At 37.3% G+C, this 25783-nt stretch overlaps 1 protein-coding gene across 2 annotated transcripts; it reads left to right on the plus strand.

Moving 5' to 3' along the window:
• The first annotated feature begins 166 nt into the window (after nt 1-166).
• On the plus strand, nt 167-24771 carry ccdc138 (coiled-coil domain containing 138). Of its 2 annotated transcripts, none has more exons than XM_082174712.1 (16): nt 167-323; nt 1393-1444; nt 1523-1595; nt 1673-1734; nt 1840-1976; nt 2267-2413; nt 3113-3232; nt 5826-5903; nt 6580-6675; nt 8474-8611; nt 10569-10685; nt 13344-13500; nt 19220-19396; nt 21431-21569; nt 22755-22884; nt 24518-24771. In XM_082174712.1, exons 1-16 carry the CDS (start codon nt 246-248, stop codon nt 24527-24529), a joined length of 1713 nt encoding a protein of 570 aa, XP_082030838.1. In that variant the 5' UTR covers nt 167-245; the 3' UTR covers nt 24530-24771. The 2 variants fall into 2 exon arrangements, with proteins under 2 accessions (XP_082030838.1, XP_082030837.1); XM_082174711.1 differs by lacking the exon at nt 24518-24771 and adding an exon at nt 22947-24118 and having other exon boundaries at nt 22755-22890.
• The last annotated feature ends 1012 nt before the right edge of the window (nt 24772-25783 follow it).

Below are 25783 nucleotides of genomic sequence, written 5' to 3' on the forward strand. Positions count from 1 at the left end.
GTGTGTGTGTGTGTGTCAATGTTCACTTTTTGTTATTCAGAATAATGAAACATAATCCAGAGAAAAAAAGCTTGTATGTTTACTAAATAAGTTTTAGGGTCCTTGTGTATGTAAATATACGCTGCTTGGCCTGCAGGAACTCAGACGCTCGTTGGGACTTTTATTTTGACTCTTGTGTGTAGCGCGTTCACTTCCGGTCACTCAGTGAGTGTTTTGGAGACGAGCGGCGGCTGTTTTGAAACAACATGAGTAACGAATCTGATTCTGATCTCGATGAAAGAATCGAGTTATTAAAACAGAGATATTTGCAGAGGAGGAATCAGGTGAGATCAAGTGAATAGAGCGTTCATTCACTTTCTGTTGTTTTGTGTGTTTATATCAGATCTCGACTTGTGTTGACAAAATTACATCACAGTTCAACAGAAGCAAATCATGTAAATCATAGTTATGACATACTAAGTCAGTGATGACATAATTATGACAAAAAGTACAAGTTATGAAATAATAGAAATTATGAGATAAAAAGGTCGTTATTGTTACTTTCTATGTGATATGATAATTAGTTGTTATATCATTCAGACTGTTTGAATTTCCAATTTCGACTTAGTATGTCGTAATTTTGATTTTATTTAATAAATATAACTTTTTGCATTATTATGACTTTTTAAATTGTATTTTTGACTTGTTATAATTATGAGTTAGACATCATTTTGATTTTCATCTCGTAAATGACTTAGTATGTCATAATTTCCACTTTTTGCACAATTATGACTATAATTTTGACTTGTGTCATAATTATGACTTTTTAAGTCATACTTTTGATGTTCATCTCGTAAATGACTTAGTATGCCATCATTTCGATTTTTTTACCTCATAAATATGACTTACTTTGACTTAATCTGGACTTTTTTTTAACGTTCCGATGACTTTTATAAGTTGTAATTTTGACTGTTATAATTATGATTTTTAAGTCATACTTTTAATTTAATTTCATAAATATGACTTGTCAATTTCAACTTTTCTTACATAATTAATCATTTTGACATGTCATAATTATGACTTTTCATCTCATAAATATGACTTAGTATGTTACAATATTAACTTTTGATGTCATAATTAAGATTTACAAAAGCATGTTTTTTTATTTTTTTATTTTTTATTTGATAGGAATGGGCTTCCATACAGAAAAAGTTTACAATCCTCAAATGAGCATTTTAATCTGTTGAGAATCATAAAAGTGTTACTAGGAACTTTGTGTTCTTATAGTATATCTTCTGTGTTATGGAGGAATATGTATATATAAAATCTTAGGATCCTTTATAATTCATGAAATTCCAATAGGATTCTGATTGTCATTCCTCTATTATTGTTATTAATATCTTAAAAACGCAGGTGTCTCCGCCGGTTCCAGATGCGTCTGCGCTGCCGTCAGCTGATGATGAAGGTGAGTATAATAATAATCATAAAGTGTATCTTTGCACATCTGACCGGGTGAATCCCTCAGCAGTGTGTGTGTGTGCAGCGAGGAGAAATCAGACGTGCAGAAAGATGAGAGATTATAATAAAGCCCTCAGAGAGATCTACAGGACTCGAAGGTCAGGGGTCAAATATGATCTGCTTTAATTATGATTATTACTATTGCACTGAAGTGACCTGTGGTCTTACGTTCCAGTGGAGCGGACAGTGCTGAAGAGGATTCTCCTGAAGAAACCAACATATTCTGCACAGAGACAGGTTACACACACACACACACACACACACACACACACACACACACACACACACACACACACACACACAGAGTCTCGTACTGAATTATGATCATTTATGCTCCTCCAGATGTGACACTGCCATCAAATCTTGCCCGTTCCTCAAGTTCCTCAGTGTTGAAGGACGTGATGGGAGAATCCCGGAGCTCGAGCGGAGCAGCGGTGCGTGTGTATCAGGAGATGCTGCACATCTATGAGAAGCTGCAGGTAATGAGCATTCATATCTGTGTGATATATAACCTGTGTGTCAATCAGGGTTATTATAATTAATGATCCAATACAAAATATTGGTCTGAATATTGGTTAAAAATATCAATTTATATTATTAGCCTCTAGTCATTATATTGTTACTGGTTAGTGTGTGTGTGTGTGTGAGTGAGTGAGTGAGTGTGTGAGGGACAGAATATACAGTTTATACAGTATAAAAACCATTGTCTATGAAATGTCCCTATATAACATGAAAACCCACCGTGTGTGTGTGTGTGTGTGTGTGTGAGGCGGAGCGGCTCAGTCAGCAGGTGTGGGCAGCAGAACTGTGTGAGCGAGAGCGTGATCTTCAGCGGAGAGAAAACACACTCGTGCAGCAGCAGCGCAGCGCTCAGAGACTCAGAGCCGTGGAGGAGGAGATGCTCAGACGACTGCAGGTCTCACAACCTTTATTTGTGTGTGTGTGTGTGTGTGTGTGAGAGAGAGAGAGAGGACTACAGCTCAGACGAGTGCAGGTCTCACAACCTGTATTACTGTATACTATTGTGTGTGTGTGTGTGTGTGAGAGAAGACTACTGCTCAGACGAGTGCTGTTCTCGCTTCAACGTCACACAACGTGCATTTCTTTATACTATACAGATCGTTTCAAACAGAAAATCACTCACTGCTCTCGGCTGAATAACTTTTGTAGCTTTAATAATCAGAATATATTTCACTCATACAGTGAAAACTAAGCAGTGTTTTATTTTTACATTTGATTTATTCAGTTTCTGTTGTTAAATAACCCTGATATTACCCTAAGGTAGGATAACCTGAACCCCGTGGTTTACACTGATGTTAAAATAACACTTCTGATATACAGTAAAACACTGATGTTCACTTTCAGAAGTCGTAGGGATGTTTTCTTGCCACAAAAAGAATGTGAAACACGCATCTAGGTTATAATATTTTAAAGATATTTTAAAGATAATTTAAGTTTATTTTACAAACTCTTAAGTATTATCGTATCGCATTATCGCACTTTTCTTCAGTATCGTGCAGCCCTACTTCAGAGTAACATTCTGTAACATGTAACAGAATCGATGCAAGGGTCATCAAATATGAGACTGATTCCAAATCGTATGTTTTTCCCACAGCAATATCAGCAAGAGACGAATGAGCTGGAAGCTGCTCTAAAGCAGAAGAACAAAGAGAATAAGAGGATGAAGTCCAGTCTTGATTCCATGAAGGAGTTAAATGAGTCTATGAAGAAACAGGTGTGTAATATATATAATATATATTAGGGGTGGAACGGTACATGTATTCATATTGAACCGAAACGGTACGGGCGTCACGGTTCGGTGCATGAATACACACGGTGTAAAAATAAATAAAACTCGCGTGCACATTAATTAATGCAATGCGGAACTACTGTTAGATACGCGGGTTCTTTAGGGACACCTAATCTGTAGCTCCGCTTTAGCTCTGAAGCTCTGTGGCTATAATGAACAGGCTGCGATGTCAAGATTGCAATGCTGGAATATGTGTGTGTGTGTGAGTGAGAGAGAGCGAGAGGCGCGGGCGCGATCGAACAGTGGAAACATAAAAACATACTCCGTCATTTTGTTCATACAGGACATCATTCAAACTGCAAAGTGTTTACTTATATTTGTGCACACTCGCAATAAAACACAACATTGTGCTTTTGTCAAACTGTAACCTACAACTGTCACCCAACCAAAATCTCACACACACACACACACACACACACACACACACACACACACACTGTTTAAAAGCAAAAAATATTTATCCAATCCTATTTAAAACTACGCAGTCTGTCGGTGCCGTCTTTTGGACATTTATCACATTGCATTGGTTTTCCTTTCTTGTCCTCAAACAGGACTAATCTGTTAGATTAGACATTTTAAGGAAAACAAATATATTGATCTGAATTATAGCAAATTAATTTTAAAGTCATCCAGGTACAATTACCAAACATATCTTTTTGGGTCTTTTTGTCTTTTTATTAATTTAATTAATAAACTAATTATATAAAACTATTTTCAGTGCACTACAAATAAACTGGTTCTATGGCTTTACTTTATTATAGTGCTGTCAAAGTTTGCGCGTTAATAACGCGTTAACGCAAAATCATATTAACGGCACTCATTTTTTTACCGCGCGATTAAAGCAGCGCGTATTTTCTGTTTGACCCATGGCCCAACCCCTAGTTGGAGAAATGGAGATACACAGTGTTGCCAACTTGGCGACATTGCAGACCCCTTTAGCAATTTTTTTCCCTTCAAAAAAGCGCCCAAACCTTATTTAGTTTCTGAGAATCGCCGGTACTGCTCTCCCAGTACACACACACTCTCTCTCTCTCTCTCTCTCTCTCTCTCTCTCTCTCTCTCTCTCTCTCTCTCTCTCTCTCTCTCTCTCTCTCTGCGTATCGCGCTGGAGAGAGGAGTAGCGCTTTAATTCAGTTAAACACAGATATTATGTTGCTTCTCTAATTTTACATGCAAGTATAGCTGAAATTACAGCACAGATATTGTCTTTATCTTATGTGTATTTGATTTCATCAGACGACGGCTCGATTATCAGGATTTTTGTGCAGATTAACATCTTGGAAGAGAGAGCTGGTTATGTCTTAATGGGTCGCGTTTCAGTCACTATTTCATATTCATTCTGTTGTTTGACAACAGAAACAGTAAAATATACCAATGAAAACAGTTTTATTGAGAATTTCGCTTCATTAAAATGGGCACAGAGAGAGACAAACTAATGTAATAATAAATAATAAATGTACATTTAGCATTTTCAGAAGAGCTGCCCTGTCATGCAAAAATCTAAACATGTTTGTGTTAGTAAATTGCTCAGTGCAAAGAAAGAGAATAATGGGAACCTGGTATTTCTTTGTTCTTTCTACATGTGTCTAATAGACATGAACAAGTTCTTTGAAAAACATCTATGACCTTTGAAACATGTCTCGTCTTCATGCTCTATGTTGACTATGATTTCAGTAATAAACATACATTTGCATAAAGCATCCATATTTATCCATGCCCATGTTGATTAGAGTATTACAAACTTGAAAAGTATTCATTTAAGGTACATTTAGAACAAATAAAAAATGTGCGATTAATCGTGAGTTAACTCATGACAATCATGCGATTAATCGCGATTACATTTTTTAATCGATTGACATCCCTTAATAAAACTTATTTAAAAAATACAAGGCTTAAGACATTTATTTTCCTTTGGTGGTCCAGCCTGAGACATGAACAAGCCTTCTGCATTTTAGTTTTGCTTTTTCCTCCATTGTACCGAACTCGTACCGAACCGTGATGTCTGAACCGAGGTATGAACCGAACCGTGACTTCTGTGTACCGTTCCACCCCTAATATATATATATAGAGAGTGTGATGACAACACACGGTGGGTGCGCTTTCTCTTTCATGTCTTCTTGCACTTAAATGCTTAAAGCTACAATATGTACGATTTTTGTAATAAAATATCCAAAGATCACTTGCACATTGTGATATATTTCCTGCAGTTGTGGACTTACAATATCCCACACAATACAGAAATCTCTGGTCTCAGGGGGACATGAGGGAGGGAAGCACGGTCACTCGAGAATACTACCGGGTTTCTACTGATACAAAGCTTAATGCTAATCGGTGAAGTATCCCTTTAAACATTCCAGCGCAAGAAGACGTGAAAGAACTTGCGCTCGCAGTGTGAGATAAATCTGGTGTCTGTTGTCATCACACTGTATATACTGTATACAGTGCTCAGTGCTGATGTTACAGTGCTGTGTGTGTGTTTCTGTCTGTGATGATGAGTAACGAGAGTTTGTTTGCTCAGATTAATGAGGTCAGTGAGCAGAACAGAAAGCTGGAATGTCAGTCTCAGAAAGTTCAAGCTCGGCTGGAGAACCTGCAGGTACGTGACGGGCACTTGCACAGTTTTATTATTATTAATGTTGAAAACAGTTGTTGTTGCTTCATATTTTTGTAGAAACTATGATACATTACCATTCAGAAGTTTAGTGTAAGCAAGATTTGAAGAGTAATTCATATTTTTGAACACATTAAATTGATCAAAAGTGACAGTAAAGACATTTATAATGTTACAAAAGATTCTATTTCAAATAAATGCTGTTCTTTTGAACTTTCTATTCATCAAAGAATCCGGAAAAATAAAATGTATGACTGTTTCCACAAAACCAGTATGAAATTTCAACATTGATAATAATCATAAATGTTTCTTGAGCATCAAATCATCATATTAGAATGATTTGTGAAGGATCATGTGACACTGAAGACTGGAGTAATGATGCTGAAAATTCAGCTTTGATCACAGGAATAAATTACACTTTACTATATATTCACATAGAAAACAGCGGTTTTACATTCTAATAATATTTCACAATTTTTTGTATTTTTGATTAAATAAATGCAGCCTTGATGAGCAGAAAAGACTCTTTCAAATGATGATTATGATTCCAAGCTTTTGATCGATAGTTAATATATATTTAGAACAAGTGAACTTAGAAACCGGCTCTTCTCTGCAGAAGCTTTGAGCTCGTGCATCTCTAATATAAACCTGGTTCTCACAGAGAAAGTACGAGTCCTTCACGACACACAGGGGCCGAGAAACTGCTGTTCCCAAAGCTTGCAAACCAGAAAATCCTCCGTCAAAGGCAGCAGGAAAGGTGAGTCAAACGCAAACCATCCACGACACTGTTCTCAGATCACGTCGTGGGCTTGATTTAATGAGTGTGTGTTGATGAAGCTGAGCTGCAGTCACCAGCAACCTGTGATTGGACCAGTCAATAAGAATAGTCACTGGAATGCTGGGAAACTGTAATGGCAGTGGCTACTGAAGATAAGTGGAGCTCCTGTGGTGCTTTAACATCATTAACGAAACATTCTGTCAATGTTCTTTCAAACGTTCTTCCAGTAAAAATAGTGTTTGTTCCTGAACCTCGAGGAAAATCCATGTCATGACCCCTTTAACCCCCTGGGATCGGCCGGCGTGACAACCTCGCTTTTATTCTTATCAATGCGAAAGAGACTCAAATAACTATTCAAAATTAGTAAATGTCTACTTTTATTTGTGTACACTCACAATAACAACAAAATGTTGTGCTTTACATAAAATAAAGAAAATAAAGATGATGCGCGTTCTGCAGTCTCTCTCAGTGTGAAGTTCATTCTGAAACGCCACAGAAAATGAACTGTAACTCAGCGAATACTTGCCACACAGACATATGTCTTTAGAAAGCTTGAAGTGTCTATTAAATTAAGTAATTAAAGGGGTGGTTGAATATGATTTCACTTTTCTAACTTTAGTTAGTGTGTAATGTTGCTGTTTGATCATAAACAACATCTGCAAAGTTACAACGCTCAAAGTTCAAAGCAAAGGGAGATATTTGCTTTTAAAGAAATCGCTTTTTAAGAACTACAACAAACGGCTGGTAGAGACTACACCACATTCCTCCCGGGTTAGTGACATCACCAACCCTAAAATTTACATAAACCCCGCCCACTGAACACGATTTATAGATTATCAAGACAGAATATGCTAATCAATGACTAGAAGATAACTACACATAAGCTACATAAACTCATCAACTAACCATTCAGAAATGTCCTGTTGCTTCTACATGTTGTCACTTCTTGAGTCTCTCCATCATTGTCTGACTCCGGTTTGAACATAAAAGGCTAAAAGTTTTTGAAATGTTCAGTGCATGTGTGTGTGAGGTAAAAGGACACGAGCTGTTGTAGCTCCGCCCCCTGTGCCGGGAGCAGCAGCTCATTTGCATTTAAAGGGACAGACACAAAAACGGTCCGTTTTTGTTCACCCTCAAAAAGTGACGACTTTAACATGCTATATAAAAATATCTGTGGGGTATTTTGAGCTAAAACTTCACACACACACTCTGGGGACATCAGAGACTTATTTTACATCTTGTGAAAAGGGCATTATACCACCCCTTTAATATCAAAAACAAATATTCTTTGTTTGAGTAATCCGTACGAAAGCAACGAGAGGTACAGTTTCTCAAGCGCGTGCTCATTATCTCTAATGTGACCACACCCATGCGCACACGAGTGATTCACATGCTAATCGTCCACGTGAAGGAACGCAAACCTGAAAACGCCCTTATTACCTCAAAACAAAGCATCAAACTTCATCATTCCTCTGCTTTTCATCGAGTTTGGAAGACATGCTGTAAGTTTACCTTTAATTTACCTCAGAAGAACGTGATTTCAATAACATTCTGAAATCATTAACAAAAAACATTGTTTTTAAAATTACTACTTGTTTCATAACGTTTAACATATTCAAAACCTAATGTCCCCATAATGTTTGTATCATGTTAAAATGAAATATACCATTAATGTTTTTGGTAACCTTCGCTTAAACGAGAAAAAATTACGACAACAAAACTGAGAGCATCAGAACATATTGTTGTAAGCTGGGTTGTTGTTTGGTGTGTTTGTCAGGCCGCTGTACCCGGGCCGTCAGTGAAGCTGCTGGCGGTTCTGTTGGATTGGGTCGTGGACGGTCAGCTCGTAGAGGTCAGAGACGGGTCAAACCTCACGAACACACTACGCCCGTCACTGCATGAGAGATGTGCCAAGGTTTGTCAATGTCCATGTCTTACACTGTGAAAAGACTTCACGAAAACCTGTCCAGATCACATTTCAAGTTTTCTGTTTTGCATAATGAAAATAAAATGGTAACACTTTACAATAAGGTTTCATTCGTTAACATTTATTAACCACATTAGTTAATATGAACTAAAAAATGAACAATACTTCTACTATATTATTAATCTTAATGTCAGTCTTAACAATGACTAATAATTTTTTTATTTTTTTATTTTTTTTTTATTGGAGAAATATATAGAGGACAGATAAACTTAACAGAAATAAAATCCAAAGATCCTCCGTATTTTCCTTATGCAAACAAAAAACTGTTTGCACATGCATGTGCATACATACACATGCATGCACAAATAAACGTAACATTCCTATACATGCACATCATGCCACCTACGTATACTGTACATGCAAACATATACATAAACATATCTTACAACATACAGAAAACTCCTAAAACAAAACAACTATCTGCTAATATTAGTTAATGCACTGTAAACTAACATGAACATTAACAAAAGGTTAATAAATACTGTAAAAAATATATATTGCTTCTGGTTAGTTTATGTTACTGTAGTTAATGCAGTAACCAATGGTGACAAATGAGGTCGTCTTGTAAAGTGTTACAAATGAAGCCGGTTTTAATGATCAGTAAAAAGCAGGACGTTATTTTCATGGCAATTAAACATTTTCCTCAATTCTCATTCCTGTGATGTGAAAACACCTCGTTCTGATTACTGTAAAGCATCCAGATGTTTTACTTGAATTAATTTTTATTATACTCATAAATTAATCTAATGTGAATCAGCACTGACTCTGTAATCTGACACGTTTCTGAGTGATGTTCATCAGGATATAATGGGATTGATTTTACTGATTGGGATTTGATTGGCGGTTATTTTTCCCCAGCACACTTTAGCAGAAAAAGAGCTTTACAAATGTAGTCATTACATTAATGAGGATTATGAAAACAAATTTTTTTTTCTCTGGATAAATCTGCATTAAAGGGTGAGTTCACCCAAAAATACAAATTCTGTCAGTAGTTACTCACCCTCATGTCGTTCCAAATCCGTAAGACTTTCCTTCATCTTCAGAACACAAATTAAGATATTTTAGATTAAATCTGAGAGGTTTCTGATCCCTCCATAGACAGCAACGTCACTGCAGCTTTCAAGGCCCAGAAAGGTAGTAAAGACACTGTTAAAATAGTCCATGTGACTACAGTGGTTCAAATGTAATGTAATGAAGCAACAAGAATATTTTTTGCGTACAAACACACAAAAATTCTGACTTTATTCAACAATTTCTTCTCTTCTGTGTCAGATCTCAGTAAACACACTGCAGCGCTTCCGGGTTCTACGTCAGAACGCCAGCTCACCATTGGCCAGCTCCTGCATCAGCATCACACGCATGTGTCGTGATGCTCACATGACCAGCGTCGGCCAATCATGAGCCGGCATTCTGAGCAGAACCAGGAAGTGCTTAACTGTGTTTACTGAGACACAGAAGAGAAGAAATTGCTGAATAAAGTAATTATTTTTGTTGTTTTTTTGCACAAAAAAGTATTTTTGTTGCTTCATAACATACATTTGAACCACTTTAGTCACATGGACTATTTTAACGATGTCTTTACTACCTTTCTGGGCCTTGAAAGTGGTAATTAAATTGTTATCAATGGAGGGTCAGAAAGCTCTCAAATGTCATTGAAAATATCTTACTTTGTGTTCCGAAGATGAACAAAGCTCTTACATGTTTGGAAACGACATGAGGGCGAGTAATTAATGACAGAACTTATATTTTTGGGTGACTAACCTTTTAAAGGTCGATTCTGAATTCACGGGTTCTCCAGCATGATTTTAAAACATTATAAAAATGATTTATTAAACATTTCAGTATTCTAACAGCTGGTCGCTTTCAAATAAATGTATGATAACAGGCGCTGCCAGTGCTGGTGGAGCATCTTCATCAGGCGTCAGTGATGGAGTCGTCTCTCCTGCTGTCTCTGATCCGCTGTATCTACTGTTGTCTGATGCTTCTGGAGCGCAGCACACAGGTACCACCAAACACACCCGCGGCCCATCATCAGAGGTGGACAGTAGCAAACTACATTTACCTGAGCACTGTGCTGAAGTACACTTTTTGAGTATCTGGGGCCGGTTTCACAAAGATAGACTTTGACTATGGCTTAGATACAGTAGATAGTCAGACTTCAGATAGACATCTAAATCAGACCGTTGCACAAAGCACTTAAGACTCTGACTATCTTAAGTAGGACTACACTGCAATGCATTCTGGGTAAAATAAGACACTTTTCAAAACAAAAAACATGGCGGATCGAGTAAGCGCGTTCAGCCGCTCAGTGCAGTTTACCCCAGCGGAAGAGATGTGTTTGTTGGAGGAGTATAACAGTTACAAGGACATTTTACTTGGGAAATTTAGCGGAGAATGTAGTAACAAGAAGAAATGTTTAAATTATGAGCCATTTTCCCTTTTCTTTTGGCTGTTTGTAATGTAACTGATTGTTACTGCTGGTTGCCAAGGTAACATAGAGTCTTAGACCTGAGTTAGCCTGGGGGGTAAGGTGTCTAATTGGTCTAAATTAAGTCAGTCTTTATTTTTGTGAAACAGTCTAACTTGCATTAGACTAGTCCATGAGCAAATTTTAGACTTGTCTAACACTATAGACCGGTCTAAAATAGCTTTGTGAAACCGGCCCCTGTACTTTACTTGAGTATTATTTTTTCTGGAAACCTTTTACTTTAACTTCACTACCTTTGAAATTTGTACTTTTTACTTTTTACATTTCTGTCACGGTCCTTGAGTAGAAAGTAGTAACATCAGTCAGGATGATTTTGGTTGCACGGGTTGCATTTTGGTTGGAAATGAAAGTCAGGTTGACGTCAGGACTCGACTGATGTTGGTTTCTGACGTCAACCCGATTTTCATTTTCAACCACAATACAACGTCTGTCCAACGCTGGAGATTAACGTCAATCTGATGTTGGATTCTGACATCAACCTGATTTTCATTTTCAACGTTGGGTTTGGTCTTCTAATTGCGAATTTTGTTCATTGTTTTGGAGCTTATAGATAACAGTAAGGCTAACATATTCATACTAAAAGCCAAAAAACTTTAAATGGGGAATTATTTGGGTGTCGGAAACCATTGTGGACGTTATTGAGTGCACTTATTCAATCTCACATTCAATCCCACTACTGGAACTGTGTTCTAGAAATACATGTGATATTGATATGAGGGTAGGCATAGATTCAGGCATAAGGTACTGTAAGTATTACATACAACAATGCAACAATAATAAAACAGTGCATTGACATTTACTTGTTACTTTTGATAATTAAAAGTACTTTTTTGTTACAGAGTAATATTTGACCAGTAGTATCTGTACTTTCACTCAAGTAAGGAAGTTGTGTGCTTTGTCCAACGCTGCCCATCATACGCTAAACTACCATCTGACTTTATCAACAAATGGCAAAATGAATACAATCACTTTTGATCGGAGAAACAAAGCTTTTCAAAACTTTAAAATCCGAAAGATTTCTGTTAGGGCTACACTTCACAAACGTTCATAAAGAGATCCAAAAATAAATATGTATGAATCGAGCCGTTTAATCCAATCCTTCTGAAGAGACACGATGTGATGAACGGATTAAATTTAGGATTTTATTTACATTGATCAGTGAACATACATAGAGCACTCAAATATATCTAAATTTGTGTTTTAAAGATGAACAAAAGTCTTATGGGTTTGGAGCTATCCCCTTAAAATTGACCGATAATCGTTTTTACCGATATTATTTTTATTTTATTTATAATTCTCATAAAATGCGATTCGAAATGGACCCTAATGTAATGTCTTCACTGTTTTTGTTTGTTTCTTTCCTGACCATGTATAATTACTCCAGTGAACTTGCTGTCTTTACTCTTTCGCTTAATAAACAACAGCTAAACTTTGGTTTTAAGCTATAGTTTGCAATTTATGTTCTCCATTTGAAAACATTAGACTTTGCCAATTTATTTTGCCTATTGATAATAATTGTTGCTGCTGTTGTAAAAAAGCATGTCATGCTATTATTATAGTGATATGAAGATCACAACAATTGAACAAAACAGAAGTAAAACTACATATCGGTTCTGCATACCGATTATCGGACATATAAACGGACACATTTTTATTTTATTTAATTGTTTAATATTGATCGATCTCTAATTAAAAAACTGCCTATATAGCTGCACATTATGAAACTGCAGCACGTGTTTTTTTTATTATTTTCACTTAAACAGAAACACAATAATACAAATAATTAAATAAAAATAAATAAATAAATAAAGTCCAATAATAATGAGAAAAAAAAACACAATAATATTAAATCCAACAACCCTGTGTGTTTTTAAGAGCTCAGCAATCTGAGGCAGGAGATGCTTCATCTTCATCTTCATCATCATCATCATCTCTCACAGTTCAGTTTCCATATGCTTTAGATCAAAGGAAGCTGCTTAAATCATAAGTTTTACTAATTTTTAGTCTGCTGCATGTCCAAACACTCGCTTTGTCTGAAGTTTTGTAAAAAGCATTTACACGTTTCCTAATGTATAATTATTAGATGTTTATTTCATGCAGGCAGGCAGACGGACGCCCCAGTGCCTGCAGCGGTGTGTGTTTTAACACCACATCTCGCTCTCTCTCTTCCAGCACGCTGTCCTGACCTCCACGCTGAGGAGGCTGGGTGAGGAGGTGTCTCGAGGGTCATGTGACCCGGCTCGCCCGCGTGTGTGTCCACTGTTTAAGAGCTCCTGTCTTCACACACGCTTTCTGTGCAGCCTCATCATCATCAAAACCATCAGTCAAGGTCAAGTCAGCTTGATTTATATACAGTACAGGCCAAAAGTTTGGAAACATTACTATTTTTAATGTTTTTGAAAGAAGTTTCTTCTGCTCATCAAGCCTGCATTTATTTGATCAAAAATACAGATTTTTTTATTTAATATTGTGATATATTATTACAATTTAAAATAATTGGTTTTCAATTTATTATACTTTAAATGATCATTTATTTCTGTGATGCAAAGCTGAATTTTCAGGATCATTACTCCAGTCTATCACATGATCCTTTAGAAATCATTCTAATATTCTGATTTATTATGAGTGTTGGACACAGTTCTGCTGACTAATATATTTGATGAATAAAAGGTTAAAAAGAACTGCATTTATTCAAAAATAAAAAATATTTTCTAATAATATAAATCTTCTTTACTATCACTTTTTTATCAATTTACATTTACATTTACATTTACATTTAGTCATTTAGCAGACGCCCTTATCCAAAGCGACTTACAAATTAGGACTAAGTTCAGCGAGTCATCATAAAGAGGCAAAAGCAACAACAACGCAGGAAGTGCTCAAAATACGAAGTTCTGGTATTATTCAGAGTAGCATAAGCCTGATAAGTGATGTTTCAAAGGGAAAGAATTTTTTTTTAATTTTTTTTTTTTTTAATTTTTTTTTTATTTTTTTTATAAGGTTAAGTGCTCACGGAAGAGATTGGTTTTCAGCTGTTTTTTGAATGTTGTCAGGGATTCTGCATTCCGGATGAGGGTGGGGAGAGCGTTCCACCAGCATGGAACTGTAAATGAGAATGTTCTGGAAAGTGATTTTGTGGCTTTCTGTGATGGAACCACGAGACGTCGCTCGTTGACCGATCGTAGGTGTCTGGTAGGGATGTAGACTCGTAGGAGTGAGTGAAAGTAGGAGGGAGCTGAGCCTGTGATAGTTCTGTAAGCAAGCGTCAGTGCCTTGAACTTGATGCGAGCAGCTAGAGGTAGCCAGTGCAGAGAGATGAACAGAGGAGTGACGTGGGCCCTCTTGGGCTCGTTGAAGACAAGACGAGCTGCAGCATTCTGGATCATCTGTAGGGGTTTGGTCGCACATGCTGGGAGTCCAGCCAGAAGGGCATTGCAGTAGTCAAGCCTAGAGATGACCAGGGCCTGGACGATAAGTTGTGTTGCATGCTCAGTTAGGAAAGGCCTGATCTTCCTGATGTTGTGCAGTGCAAACCTGCATGATCGAGCTGTCTTTGAAATGTGATCTGTGAAGGTCAGCTGGTCATCAAACGTTACTCCAAGATTTCTGACCGATCTTGATGGGGTGATTAATGATGACTCTAGCTGGATGGTGAAGTCGTGCTGTAGAGACGGATTGGCAGGGAGGACGAGAAGCTCAGTCTTTGCCAGGTTGAGCTGCAGGTGGTGTTCCTTCATCCATGTGGAGATGTCCGCCAGACAGCTTGAGACCCGTGCAGCTACTGTGGGATCATCTGGTTGAAAGGAGAGGAAGAGCTGTGTGTCATCAGCATAGCAGTGGTAGGAAAAACCGTGTGCCTGTATGATGTGTCCCAGTGATGTGGTGTAGATGGAGAAGAGGAGGGGACCAAGAACTGAACCCTGGGGAACACCTGTGGTCAGCTGATGTGCTCTGGATACCTCGCCTCTCCATGCGACCTTGAAGGACCTACCTGTGAGATAGGACTCAAACCAGTGGAGTGAAGTTCCTGTGATGCCCAGTGATGAGAGGGTGGACAGAAGGATCTGATGATTCACCGTGTCGAAGGCAGCAGACAGATCCAGGAGAATGAGGACTGAAGATTTGGAAGCAGCTTTTGCGATCCGTAGGGCTTCTGTGACTGACAGTAATGCAGTCTCAGTTGAATGTCCTTTCTTGAAGCCAGATTGGTTGACATCCAGCTGGTTGTTTAGAGACAAGAAGGATGTTAGTTGGTTGAAGACAGCTCTTTCAAGTGTCTTCGCAATGAATGGTAGGAGAGAGATAGGTCTGTAATTCTCTACCAATGATGTGTTTAGCGTTGGTTTTTTGAGCAGTGGAGTAACCCGAGCCTGCTTGAATGCTGTAGGGAAGGTGCCAGTGTGGAGGGATGAGTTGATGATGTGTGTGAGTGATGGTAGAAGTGTGGGAGAGATGGCTTGTAGAAGGTGTGAGGGGATGGGGTCAAGCGTGCAGGTGGTAGGGTGACTGGAGAGGAGAAGTGTAGATACTTCTTCCTCGGTTAGCGAAGAAAAGGAGGACAGAGGGGTATTGGCTGTGGAAGGGGTCGGTCTGGGTTCTTGTGTGTGTGGAGCTGAGAACTGACTGCTGATAGCTGTTGTTTTGTTGGTGAAGAAGGTCGCAAAATCGTCAGCAGTTAAGGAGGAGGCGGGAGGTGGTGGAGGTGGACAGAGGAGAGAGTTGAATGTCTTGAAGAGTAATCGTGTGTTGGAGGAGCTGTTGATCTTGTTGTGGAAGTATGAAGATTTTGCAGCATGAACATCAACAGAAAAGGAGGAGAGGAGAGATTGATACATACTCAGGTCAGAACAGAATTTAACACATCCTTGCTGAATAAAAGTATTGATTTATTTCAAAAAAAGAAAGAAAAAAAAATTACTGACCCCAAATGACTGACCAGTAGTGTATATTGCTGTTACAGAAGATTTCTATTTTTAAAACATTTGCTTCTTTTTTTTCTTTTCTTTTTTTTTTCATTCATCAAAGTATAATAAAAAAGTATCACAGGTTATGAAAAAATATTAAGCAGCAGAACTGTTTCCAACTTTGATAATGAATCATCATATTAGAATGATTTCTAAAGGATCATGTGATAGACTGGAGTAATGATCCTGAAAATTCAGCTTTGCATCACAGAAATAAATGATAATTTAAAGTATAATAAATTGAAAACCAATTATTTTAAATTGTAAAAATATATCACAATATTACATTTTTTTCTGTATTTTTGATCAAATAAATGCAGGCTTGATGAGCAGAAGAAACTTCTTTCAAAAACATTAAAAATAGTAATGTGTCCAAACTTTTGGCCTGTACTGTAGCTCAGTTCAGTTCTCATATAATGGTGTCAATAATATTGTTGAATATTAAATTAAATGTTCCCAGCTAAGCAAGCCAAAAGGCAAAGGCGGAAAAAAGGCGAGCTCAAACAAGTCTGAGCAATAATGTCCTGAAATGAGTCTAATAGACAAGAATCACTCAGGGAAATATGGGACAGTGATCATCATACAGTGCATTTAGTGTTTTCATATTGTGCAAAAAGAATAGTTTTTTTTCTCTCTGGTAACACTTTACAATAAGGTTCCATTTGTTAGCATTAGTTAACATGATCTAACAATGAAAAATACTTCTAAAGCATTTATTAATCTTACTTAATATTAATTTCAACATTTACTAATACATTATTGAAATCAAAAGTTGTATCGTTTTGTGATCATATATACCGATTAATTTAATTGTTTATAAAAATTTAAAGATAAATAGACAATCATTATATGCATTAATATCATTAAATGTGCAAATGAGCAACTGCGTTTTAATTATAAACAAGTTCAATTAAACCATCAAAATATGAGGAAAATATTTTTAGTTTTTTTTTATATGAGGGAAGAACTTGAGGGCAAAACAAATGCATAGAAAAACAAAAAGCTCAGAGAAAAAAAAAAACATTGATTACAACATAATTAATATCTCATTGGTTCTCTCTTGTTTTTGCATGTGTGTTCATCATTTCTTCGTACGACAGCTTGGATAAAAATGATGGCGGCACAATTTGTCATGTTACATTGCGTCATTATCACTAATAAAACAACTGACTCCAAACACAACTGTGCAATATGACTACAAAATATTTAGTAATATTTGAACAAAGATTTTGAAGAAAATATAAAAAATTTTAACGAAGATGTAAATAGTTTTAGGCTGGAAATCACTTTTGCCCACTAATGTATATATGTATGGGTTAGGTATGTGTATATTAATTATATATAAAAATACAAATGATATATATATATATATTACACACACACACTTGCTCGTGATGATGAGCAGTTGTTGTATGTTGACGTTTATGCTCATTCTGTGTGTGTTTTTGACCCCTGCTCTCTCTCTCTCTGACATGATTTGCCTGTGTCTGCAGCAGATGGCAGTGTTGGACACGAGTCTGCTGTTCATCTCATACTTTATATGCTTAAAAAAACACACAAAGTCAATTTTCCATTTAATAAATAGTTTATTTCTGACACCAAAAGTCATAGAAAAATCGGAGATGCATCATGGAAATGAATAACGATGAAGTCGTGAACATTCCTATAGTCAGTATAAATGACTCAAACTGCATTAATGTCTAAAACATCTCATTAACACCAGTCTCTATTCCACTGGTGCTCTTATAAAGTCTTCAATCAGAAAGGCTTATGGCATTAAATGTTGCACTTCAAAAGATGCAAATCATCCTCTTGTTTTCCAGCACAAATATCTAAACATTCTTAAATCAAGACAAGACACATTTACTGGAGAAGCAGAATTAGATGAATATAATATAATACGGTTTATCATACAGAAATAAATAAAGATTCCTTGAAAACTGCAGTGCTAAATATGAATGATTCTGTGTTTTATTTATATATTTGCATTTAGAATATTGTTTCAAGTCTTTATTTCAATAATGCTACAGATTGTTTCAAAGCAGCTTCACATGATAAACAGGAAAATAACAGGATCAGGGATGCAAACGTCATCAAATATGAGAAATCAGCTTTAAAAAGACAGTGTTAGTATTCAGATCAGTGTTGATTTAGTTCAGTTTAATAACTGTAAAGTTCATTATGAAACGAGTTAAATGCAGTTATGACAGTAGAGTCATTATTCAAGGCAAGGCAAGTTTATTCATACAGCACATTTCATACACTATAGTAATTAAAAGTGCTTTACACAGAAAGGAATTAAAATAACCACAAAATAAAAGCAAGGAAAATTAAAACAGTTATAAAAGGAATTAAAAGAGTAAAAAGATGATGCATTGATAAACTTCTCATCTGGAAAAACACCGGTGTATCATATTTTTCACAACTCCCAGTGATTACACTGTGTGTGTGTGTGTGTGTGTGTGTGTGTGTGTGTGTGTGTGTGTGTGTGTGTGTGTGTGTGTGTGTGTGTGTGTGTGTGTGTGTGTGTGTGTGTGTGTGTGTGTGTGTGTGTGTGTGTGTGTGTGTGTGTGTGTGTGTGTGTGTGTGTGTGTGTGTGTGTGTGTGTGTGTGTGTGTGTGTGTGTGTGTGTGTGGTATTTCGGCGTGCCTAAGAAATATTGGACGTCTCCGATAGACCCGATTTCCCCCTAAAATCGCACAGGAGGAGCTGTAGGACTCGGGACTTCACTAACCCATCACTCCAAACCCCAGAGATTTGTTCTTCTGTTATTATTCAGCTTGAGTGTGTTCAATGTTGATTCAGTTTAGTTCAATAACGGCGTCGATATTGCATCATTATTTCTCTCTTCCTGAACTGACACAGTCTGTGATGTATGACGTCAGTTCTTCTTCTTCTTCAACGGAAGTGAATCAATCAAAACTAACTTTATCTGGACAATAACTTTATTCTAGAGCTGCTGTAAAGACAAAACAATCTCTGTTACTGTAATCTCCTATTATCACTGTAAAGCTGCTTTGAAACAGTCTATAGTGTTAAAGCGCTGTATAAATGAAGGTGACTTGACTTCTTCTTCTCCTGTAGTGGACGTCCTGGCTCAGGCTGTAGACGTGTTGGCGTGTGCGGTGCGCACCGATGAGGGACAGGCGCTGTTCCTGGAGTACCAGGCTCTGCCGGTGGTTCTGGTTCTGCTGAGAGGAGGGTGTCCCGGTCTGCTGGCTCGGTCCACAGGTGTCCTGATACAGATGAGCTCAGAGTCACGTGAGTCACGTGCCATTGAGACGCTGTTGTGTGATGTCCTCTATACTGAAGTCATGTGAATCTGCTGTTGATGTTAGAAGAGTCACAACTCTGATGATCGTTTAATCCTAAAACAGTCTTTTAATGCCACGGGCTCCTCATCTTCCTAAAATCCTAAAATTTAAAAGGCAACTGTATATTTTTATTTTTAAAGACCCAGTTAATACTGTAAAATATGAATGTTATGAAAATGCGTAAAATATTTGTACATCATTGCATTGCAAATATATTTTTTTATTTAATTTAATTTAATAAATTTTTTGGTTTTAATCCAATTTATTTTAATCAAATGTATTAATTTATTACTTATTTAAATCAAATTGCGTTTATAAAATTTCTTTTCTTTTCTTTTAATCAAATGCATTTATGTTTTTAAGTATTTTTATTTATTTAAATAAATATATTTTTTATTTTTTATTATTGAAAACAAGTTGTACATTTTTATCAATTAATTTAAATATTTTATTTAATCCCATTAAATTTTTTGGTTTTAATCTAATTGTTTGTTTAAATATTTTATTTATTTATTACTTATTTAAATCAAATTGTGTTTATTTATTTTAATTTATTTGAATCAAATGCATTTATGTATTTAAGTAGTTTTATTTATTTAAATAAATGTTTGTTTATTTATTATTTATTGAAAACAGATGTATTTGTTTCGGTCTTTAATATTTTTTTTAATAAATATATTTTAATAAAATATATTTATTTAAATCAATTTGAATTTATTTATTTAAATAAATTATCATTTAAAATAATGATATAAATCATTTTAGTCAAATGTATTATTTAGTTGTTTTTATTTATTTCAATCCAATTTTATGATAGTTTTTATATCGTTTTTTAAATTAATTTAATCAAATTTTTTTTGTTTAATCTTATTTTTTTAACTTTTTCATGGACCCCCAAGCACTCCCTGTGGGTCACTGGACTCCAGTTTGAAAACCAGAGCATGCTTGATTTAATTCAGTCATGGTCTTTGTGGTTCAATAATAGGTTTAATTAAATTCCCATGACAGTGTAACGGCGGTGTACAGTATCGGGTCACTGATGTGATTTTGATGTGGTGTTGCTCATGTTCAGGCCCGGTGGACTGTGAGCTGGTGAAAAACACTCACGAATCGTAAAGTGAGTGCGTTTACGAGAAGAGCCAGGAATGTGCCTTTCGCTTTCTTACGCGTGACACTGAACAGACGTGTGTAGCGCGAGCACTTTACAGTGAGCTGGCCTGGCAATTAGGGAGCTTTACAGGAGGATAATTATGTGAACGTGTGAAGGGTGGAGTGGGAGGTCACATCTCAGGGTCAGCTGTGGTTGTCTGGTCGAAGCTTTAATGTGCTCCATGTGTCCTAAATCAGCTCAGACTAAAGACTTTAACAGACGGCCTGAGACCTGTGAGAGAGGTCGGACCAGCAAGCAGAAGTTCAGAAATTAAAGGATTAGTTCACTTTAAAATGAAAATTACCTCATGATTTACTCACCCTCAAGCCATCCTAGGTGTATATGACTTTCTTCTTTCAGACGAATACAATCAGAGTTATATTAAAAAATATCTTGCCTCTTCAAGCAACCAACAGATTGAAGCTTAAAAACGTGCATCTGTCCATCATAAAAGTGCATCTATCCATCATAAAAGTGCATCTGTCCATCATAAAAGTGCATCTATCCATCATAAAAGTGCATCTATCATCATAAAAGTGCATCTATCCATCATAAAAGTGCATCTATCCATCATAAAAGTGCATCTGTCCATCATAAAAGCGCATCTATCCATCATAAAAGTGCATCTATCCATCATAAAAGTGCATCTATCCATCATAAAAGTGCATCTGTCCATCATAAAAGCGCATCTATCCATCATAAAAGTGCATCTATCCATCATAAAAGTGCATCTATCCATCATAAAAGTGCATCTATCCATGAAAAAAAGGGACAATATTACAGATTTTTTCCACAATGAGAGTCCCTGACTGATGTTCCTCTGTCCATCAGGGTTACTGTCGGCTTTTCTGGATCAGTGCAGCACAGAAGATTTCTTCCGCTGCGCCTCAATGTTCCTCCGTAACCCTCGCCTGGAGCCGTCACTGATGGAGAAGATGCTCATGCTCCTCCAGAAGCTCTCCAGTATCCGGTTAGTCTCTCCTCCTCTAACACGGGGGTTTCAAACGGGTCCAGGGAACCGCAAGGGGCCACAAGGGACAAACGTTTAGAGGAAAACTGTGTAATAATAAATAAATACTAACAGTAAGTTTGAACTAATTAACTAAATAAAAAAAATATTAAAAAAACACATTTGGGAACATTTTTTATAAATCACATTTGATTAAAATAAGTAATAAATGAACACATTGTAATCAAATAAAAATAAATAAAAAACATTAAAATAATAATAAATAAAAATAAAAGATTAAGATTAAACCAATTAACTAACAAAATAATTACATTTAATTGTAAATAAAAAATAATCAAATAAATCACATTTGATTAAAAGAACTAATAAATTAATACATTTGAATCAAATGAATTTAAATAAATATAAAATGTTATTTAAATAAATAATAAATTAAGATTAAACCAATTAACTAAATAAATAAATAAATATATTTGCGTAAAATAAATAAATAAATAAATCACATTTGATTCTAATAACTAATAAATTAATGAAGTTAAATATTTGTTACAATAAATAAAAATAAGATTAAACCAATTAACTAACTAAATAAATTTGATTTGAAAATAAAAATATTCAAATGAATCGCAATTGATTAAAAATAGTTAATAAATTAATATATTTGAATACAGTAAATTAAAGAAATAAATAAAATATGAAAACAATTAAATACATTTGATTAAAATAAAATTATTTAAAAAAAGATCACATTTGATTCATAATAACTAATAAATTAATAAAAATACAAATTCATTTTGAAATTAATGCAAATATATAAAATATTTAAGTAAATAATTAACTAAAAGAAAAACATTTGATTTAAATAAAAAATAAAATAAGTAAATAAATAAATACAATTTAATTTAAATAAATAACACTAATACTAACACTAATAATGTATCAGTACAGTACTACACTGAGTAGATAAAAAATAAAATGATGGTAATGTAACAAACTAAATATTTGCCAAATAATATTTTACACAATATTCATAATGTAATTTTTTCACATTATCTTTATGCATGAGGTCCCTCGCACGAGGGGACTTCACTGGAAAACCTTCTTCCTGTCGGTCCTGTTGAAGAGGGATCAGCTGTAGGTCATGTGTGTATTGAGAGGTTCAGCTGTGATTCTGTTTGGTTGCAGGAAGAACAAGCGTCTGTTTGAAGTGTCGTCGCTGCATTTGTTGCTGCAGGAGATGCACCGAACCGCTGACCGTTCTCAAGCCTTCCTCAATATCAACCTCAGCTCCATCCTGCTCAATCTGGGCATGCTCACACGCTCATAAACACGCTCTTAACACACTCATAACACGCCCATAACACGGCCATATCACGTTCATAACACGCTCATAACACGCCCACGACACGCCCACAACACGCTCATAACACGGCCATAACATGCCCATAACACGCTCATAACACGCCCATCACACGCTCACAACACGCTCATCAAACGGCCATCACACGCTCACAACACGCTCACAACACGCTCACAACACGCCCATCACACGCCCATCACACGCTCATAACATGCTCATTACACGCCCATAATACATCCACAACACGGCCACTACACGCCCACAACACGGCCATTACACGCTCATAACACGCCCACAACACGCCCATCACACGGCCATAACACATTCATAACACGCCCACAACACCTCATAACACGCCCACAACACGCCCATCACACGCCCACAACACGCCCATCACACGCCCACAACACGCCCAACACACTCCCAACACACTCCCACAACACGGCCATAACACACTCACAACACGCCCATCTCACATTTACAACAGGCTTGTTCGACTTGAACCGGCGCTGCATAGACCGATCGGTTTATGACATCAAATTCCCGCGAGAGCAATTCAAAAGCATAAGGAGCCGTCTGCTTTCTATTCGCTCTCGCGGTACTTTGATGTCATAAACCGATCGGTCTGTGCAGCGCCGGTTCAAGTCGAACAAGCCTATCACGCTCATCACACGCTCACAACACGCCATCACACGCCCACAACACGCCCATCACACGCCCACAACACACTCATAACACGCCCACAACACGCTCATAACACGCCCACAACACGCCCATAACGCTCACAACACGCATCACACGCTCATAACACGCCCATAACACACTCAGAACACGCCCATCACACGCCCACAACACGCCCAACACACTCCCACAACACGGCCATAACACACTCACAACACGCCCATCACACACTCACAACAGGCTTGTTCGACTTGAACCGGCGCTGCACAGACCGATCGGTTTATGACATCAAAGTATCGCGAGAGCAATTCAAAAGCATAAGGAGCCGTCTGCTTTCTATTCGCTCTCGCGGTACTTTGATGTCATTCACTGATCGGTCTGTGCAGCGTCGGTTCAAATCGAACAAGCCTATCACGCTCATAACACGCCCACAACACACCCACAACACGCCCATAACGCTCAACACGCCCATCACACGCTCATAACACGCCCACAACACACTCATAACACGCCCACAACACGCTCATAACACGCCCACAACACACCCACAACACGCCCACAACACGCCATCACACACCCACAACACGCCCATAACGCTCAACACGCCCATCACACGCTCATAACACGCCCACAACACACTCATAACACGCCCATAACACGCCCACAACACGCTCATAACACGCCCACAACACGCCCACAACACGCCCATCACACGCCCATAACACGCCCACAACACGCTCATAACACGCCCATAACACGCCCACAACACGCTCATAACACGCCCACAACACACCCACAACACGCCCACAACACGCCATCACACGCTCATAACACGCCCATAACACACTCATAACACGCCCACAACACGCCCACAAAACACCCACAACACACCCACAACACGACCATAACACGCTCATAACACGCTCATAACATGCCCATAACACACCTATAACACGCCCACAACACACCCACAACACGCCCATAACGCTCACAACACGCCCATAACACGCCCACAACACACCCACAACACGCCCACAACACGCTCATAACACGCCCACAACACACCCACAACACGCCCACAACACGCCCATCACACGCCCATAACACGCCCACAACACGCTCATAACACGCCCATAACACGCCCACAACACGCTCACAACACGCTCATAACACGCCCACAACACGCCCACAACACGCCCACAACACGCCATCACACGCTCATAACACGCCCATAACACACTCATAACACGCCCACAACACGCCCACAAAACACCCACAACACACCCACAACACGACCATAACACGCTCATAACACGCTCATAACATGCCCATAACACGCCCACAACACACCCACAACACGCCCATAACGCTCACAACACGCCCATAACACGCCCATAACACACTCAGAACACACTCATAACACGCCCATAACACGCCCACAACACACCCACAACACGACCATAACACGCTCATAACATGCCCATAACACACCTATAACACGCCCACAACACGCGCTCATCACACACTCATTCCCTCTTCTTCTGTGAAATATTGTGCTGAATGCTGTTTTCACACTGAACTGGATGATTTTACACTATCAAGCTCCTAAAAGAACGTTGCACTGTATTTGAAGTCTCCTGGAGTCGAATCATAGATGAATCTGAGATCTGGAGATTATCCGTGAGGGTTTGATGCCGTTATGATACTTTAGTGGCGTTGACATTCTGCCAAACGTCGTCTTTTGTGTTTCACAGAACAACATGTTATACAGTGCAATTTTATTTATTTTTGTATACATTGAAATAATGAATTTGATGTTTTATGTTTCAATCATTAACTTAATTAAACTGGTCTGTGATTAGTGACGTGGTTTGATTTGATCATGCACTGCAAAAATATTTATGCCTAAATTTAAGATTCATGTATTTGAATTGCATATAAAATTTCCATCCATTTGGATTACACCGTTTTAATTTTAATAAACGTAATGTATAAAACGGTCATGTATAAATAAAACGGGTGCGTTTTCTGTAATAGAATTAATAAACTGAATGTGCTTTAATATATTTATCATCAATAATTTGTTTGTATTCTGTATAATCTGTGTATTTATATAATTTCTGAATATTGCTTGTTCCACAGCAAATTCACATTAACACAATTTTTTTTATTT

This window comes from Leuciscus leuciscus (genome assembly GCF_965113295.1).
Source record: "Leuciscus leuciscus genome assembly, chromosome: 7".
Classification (NCBI taxonomy): domain Eukaryota; kingdom Metazoa; phylum Chordata; class Actinopteri; order Cypriniformes; family Leuciscidae; genus Leuciscus; species Leuciscus leuciscus.

Bases quoted from the DNA above. Each gene is read 5' to 3' on its own strand.
- ccdc138 (XM_082174712.1), top strand. From the start codon at position 246: ATGAGTAACGAATCTGATTCTGATCTCGATGAAAGAATCGAGTTATTA. The intron at 2,414-3,112 runs GTCTCACAACCT...TTTTTCCCACAG, and splicing joins AGATGCTCAGACGACTGCAG to CAATATCAGCAAGAGACGAA. The intron at 3,233-5,825 runs GTGTGTAATATA...TTGTTTGCTCAG, and splicing joins ATGAGTCTATGAAGAAACAG to ATTAATGAGGTCAGTGAGCA.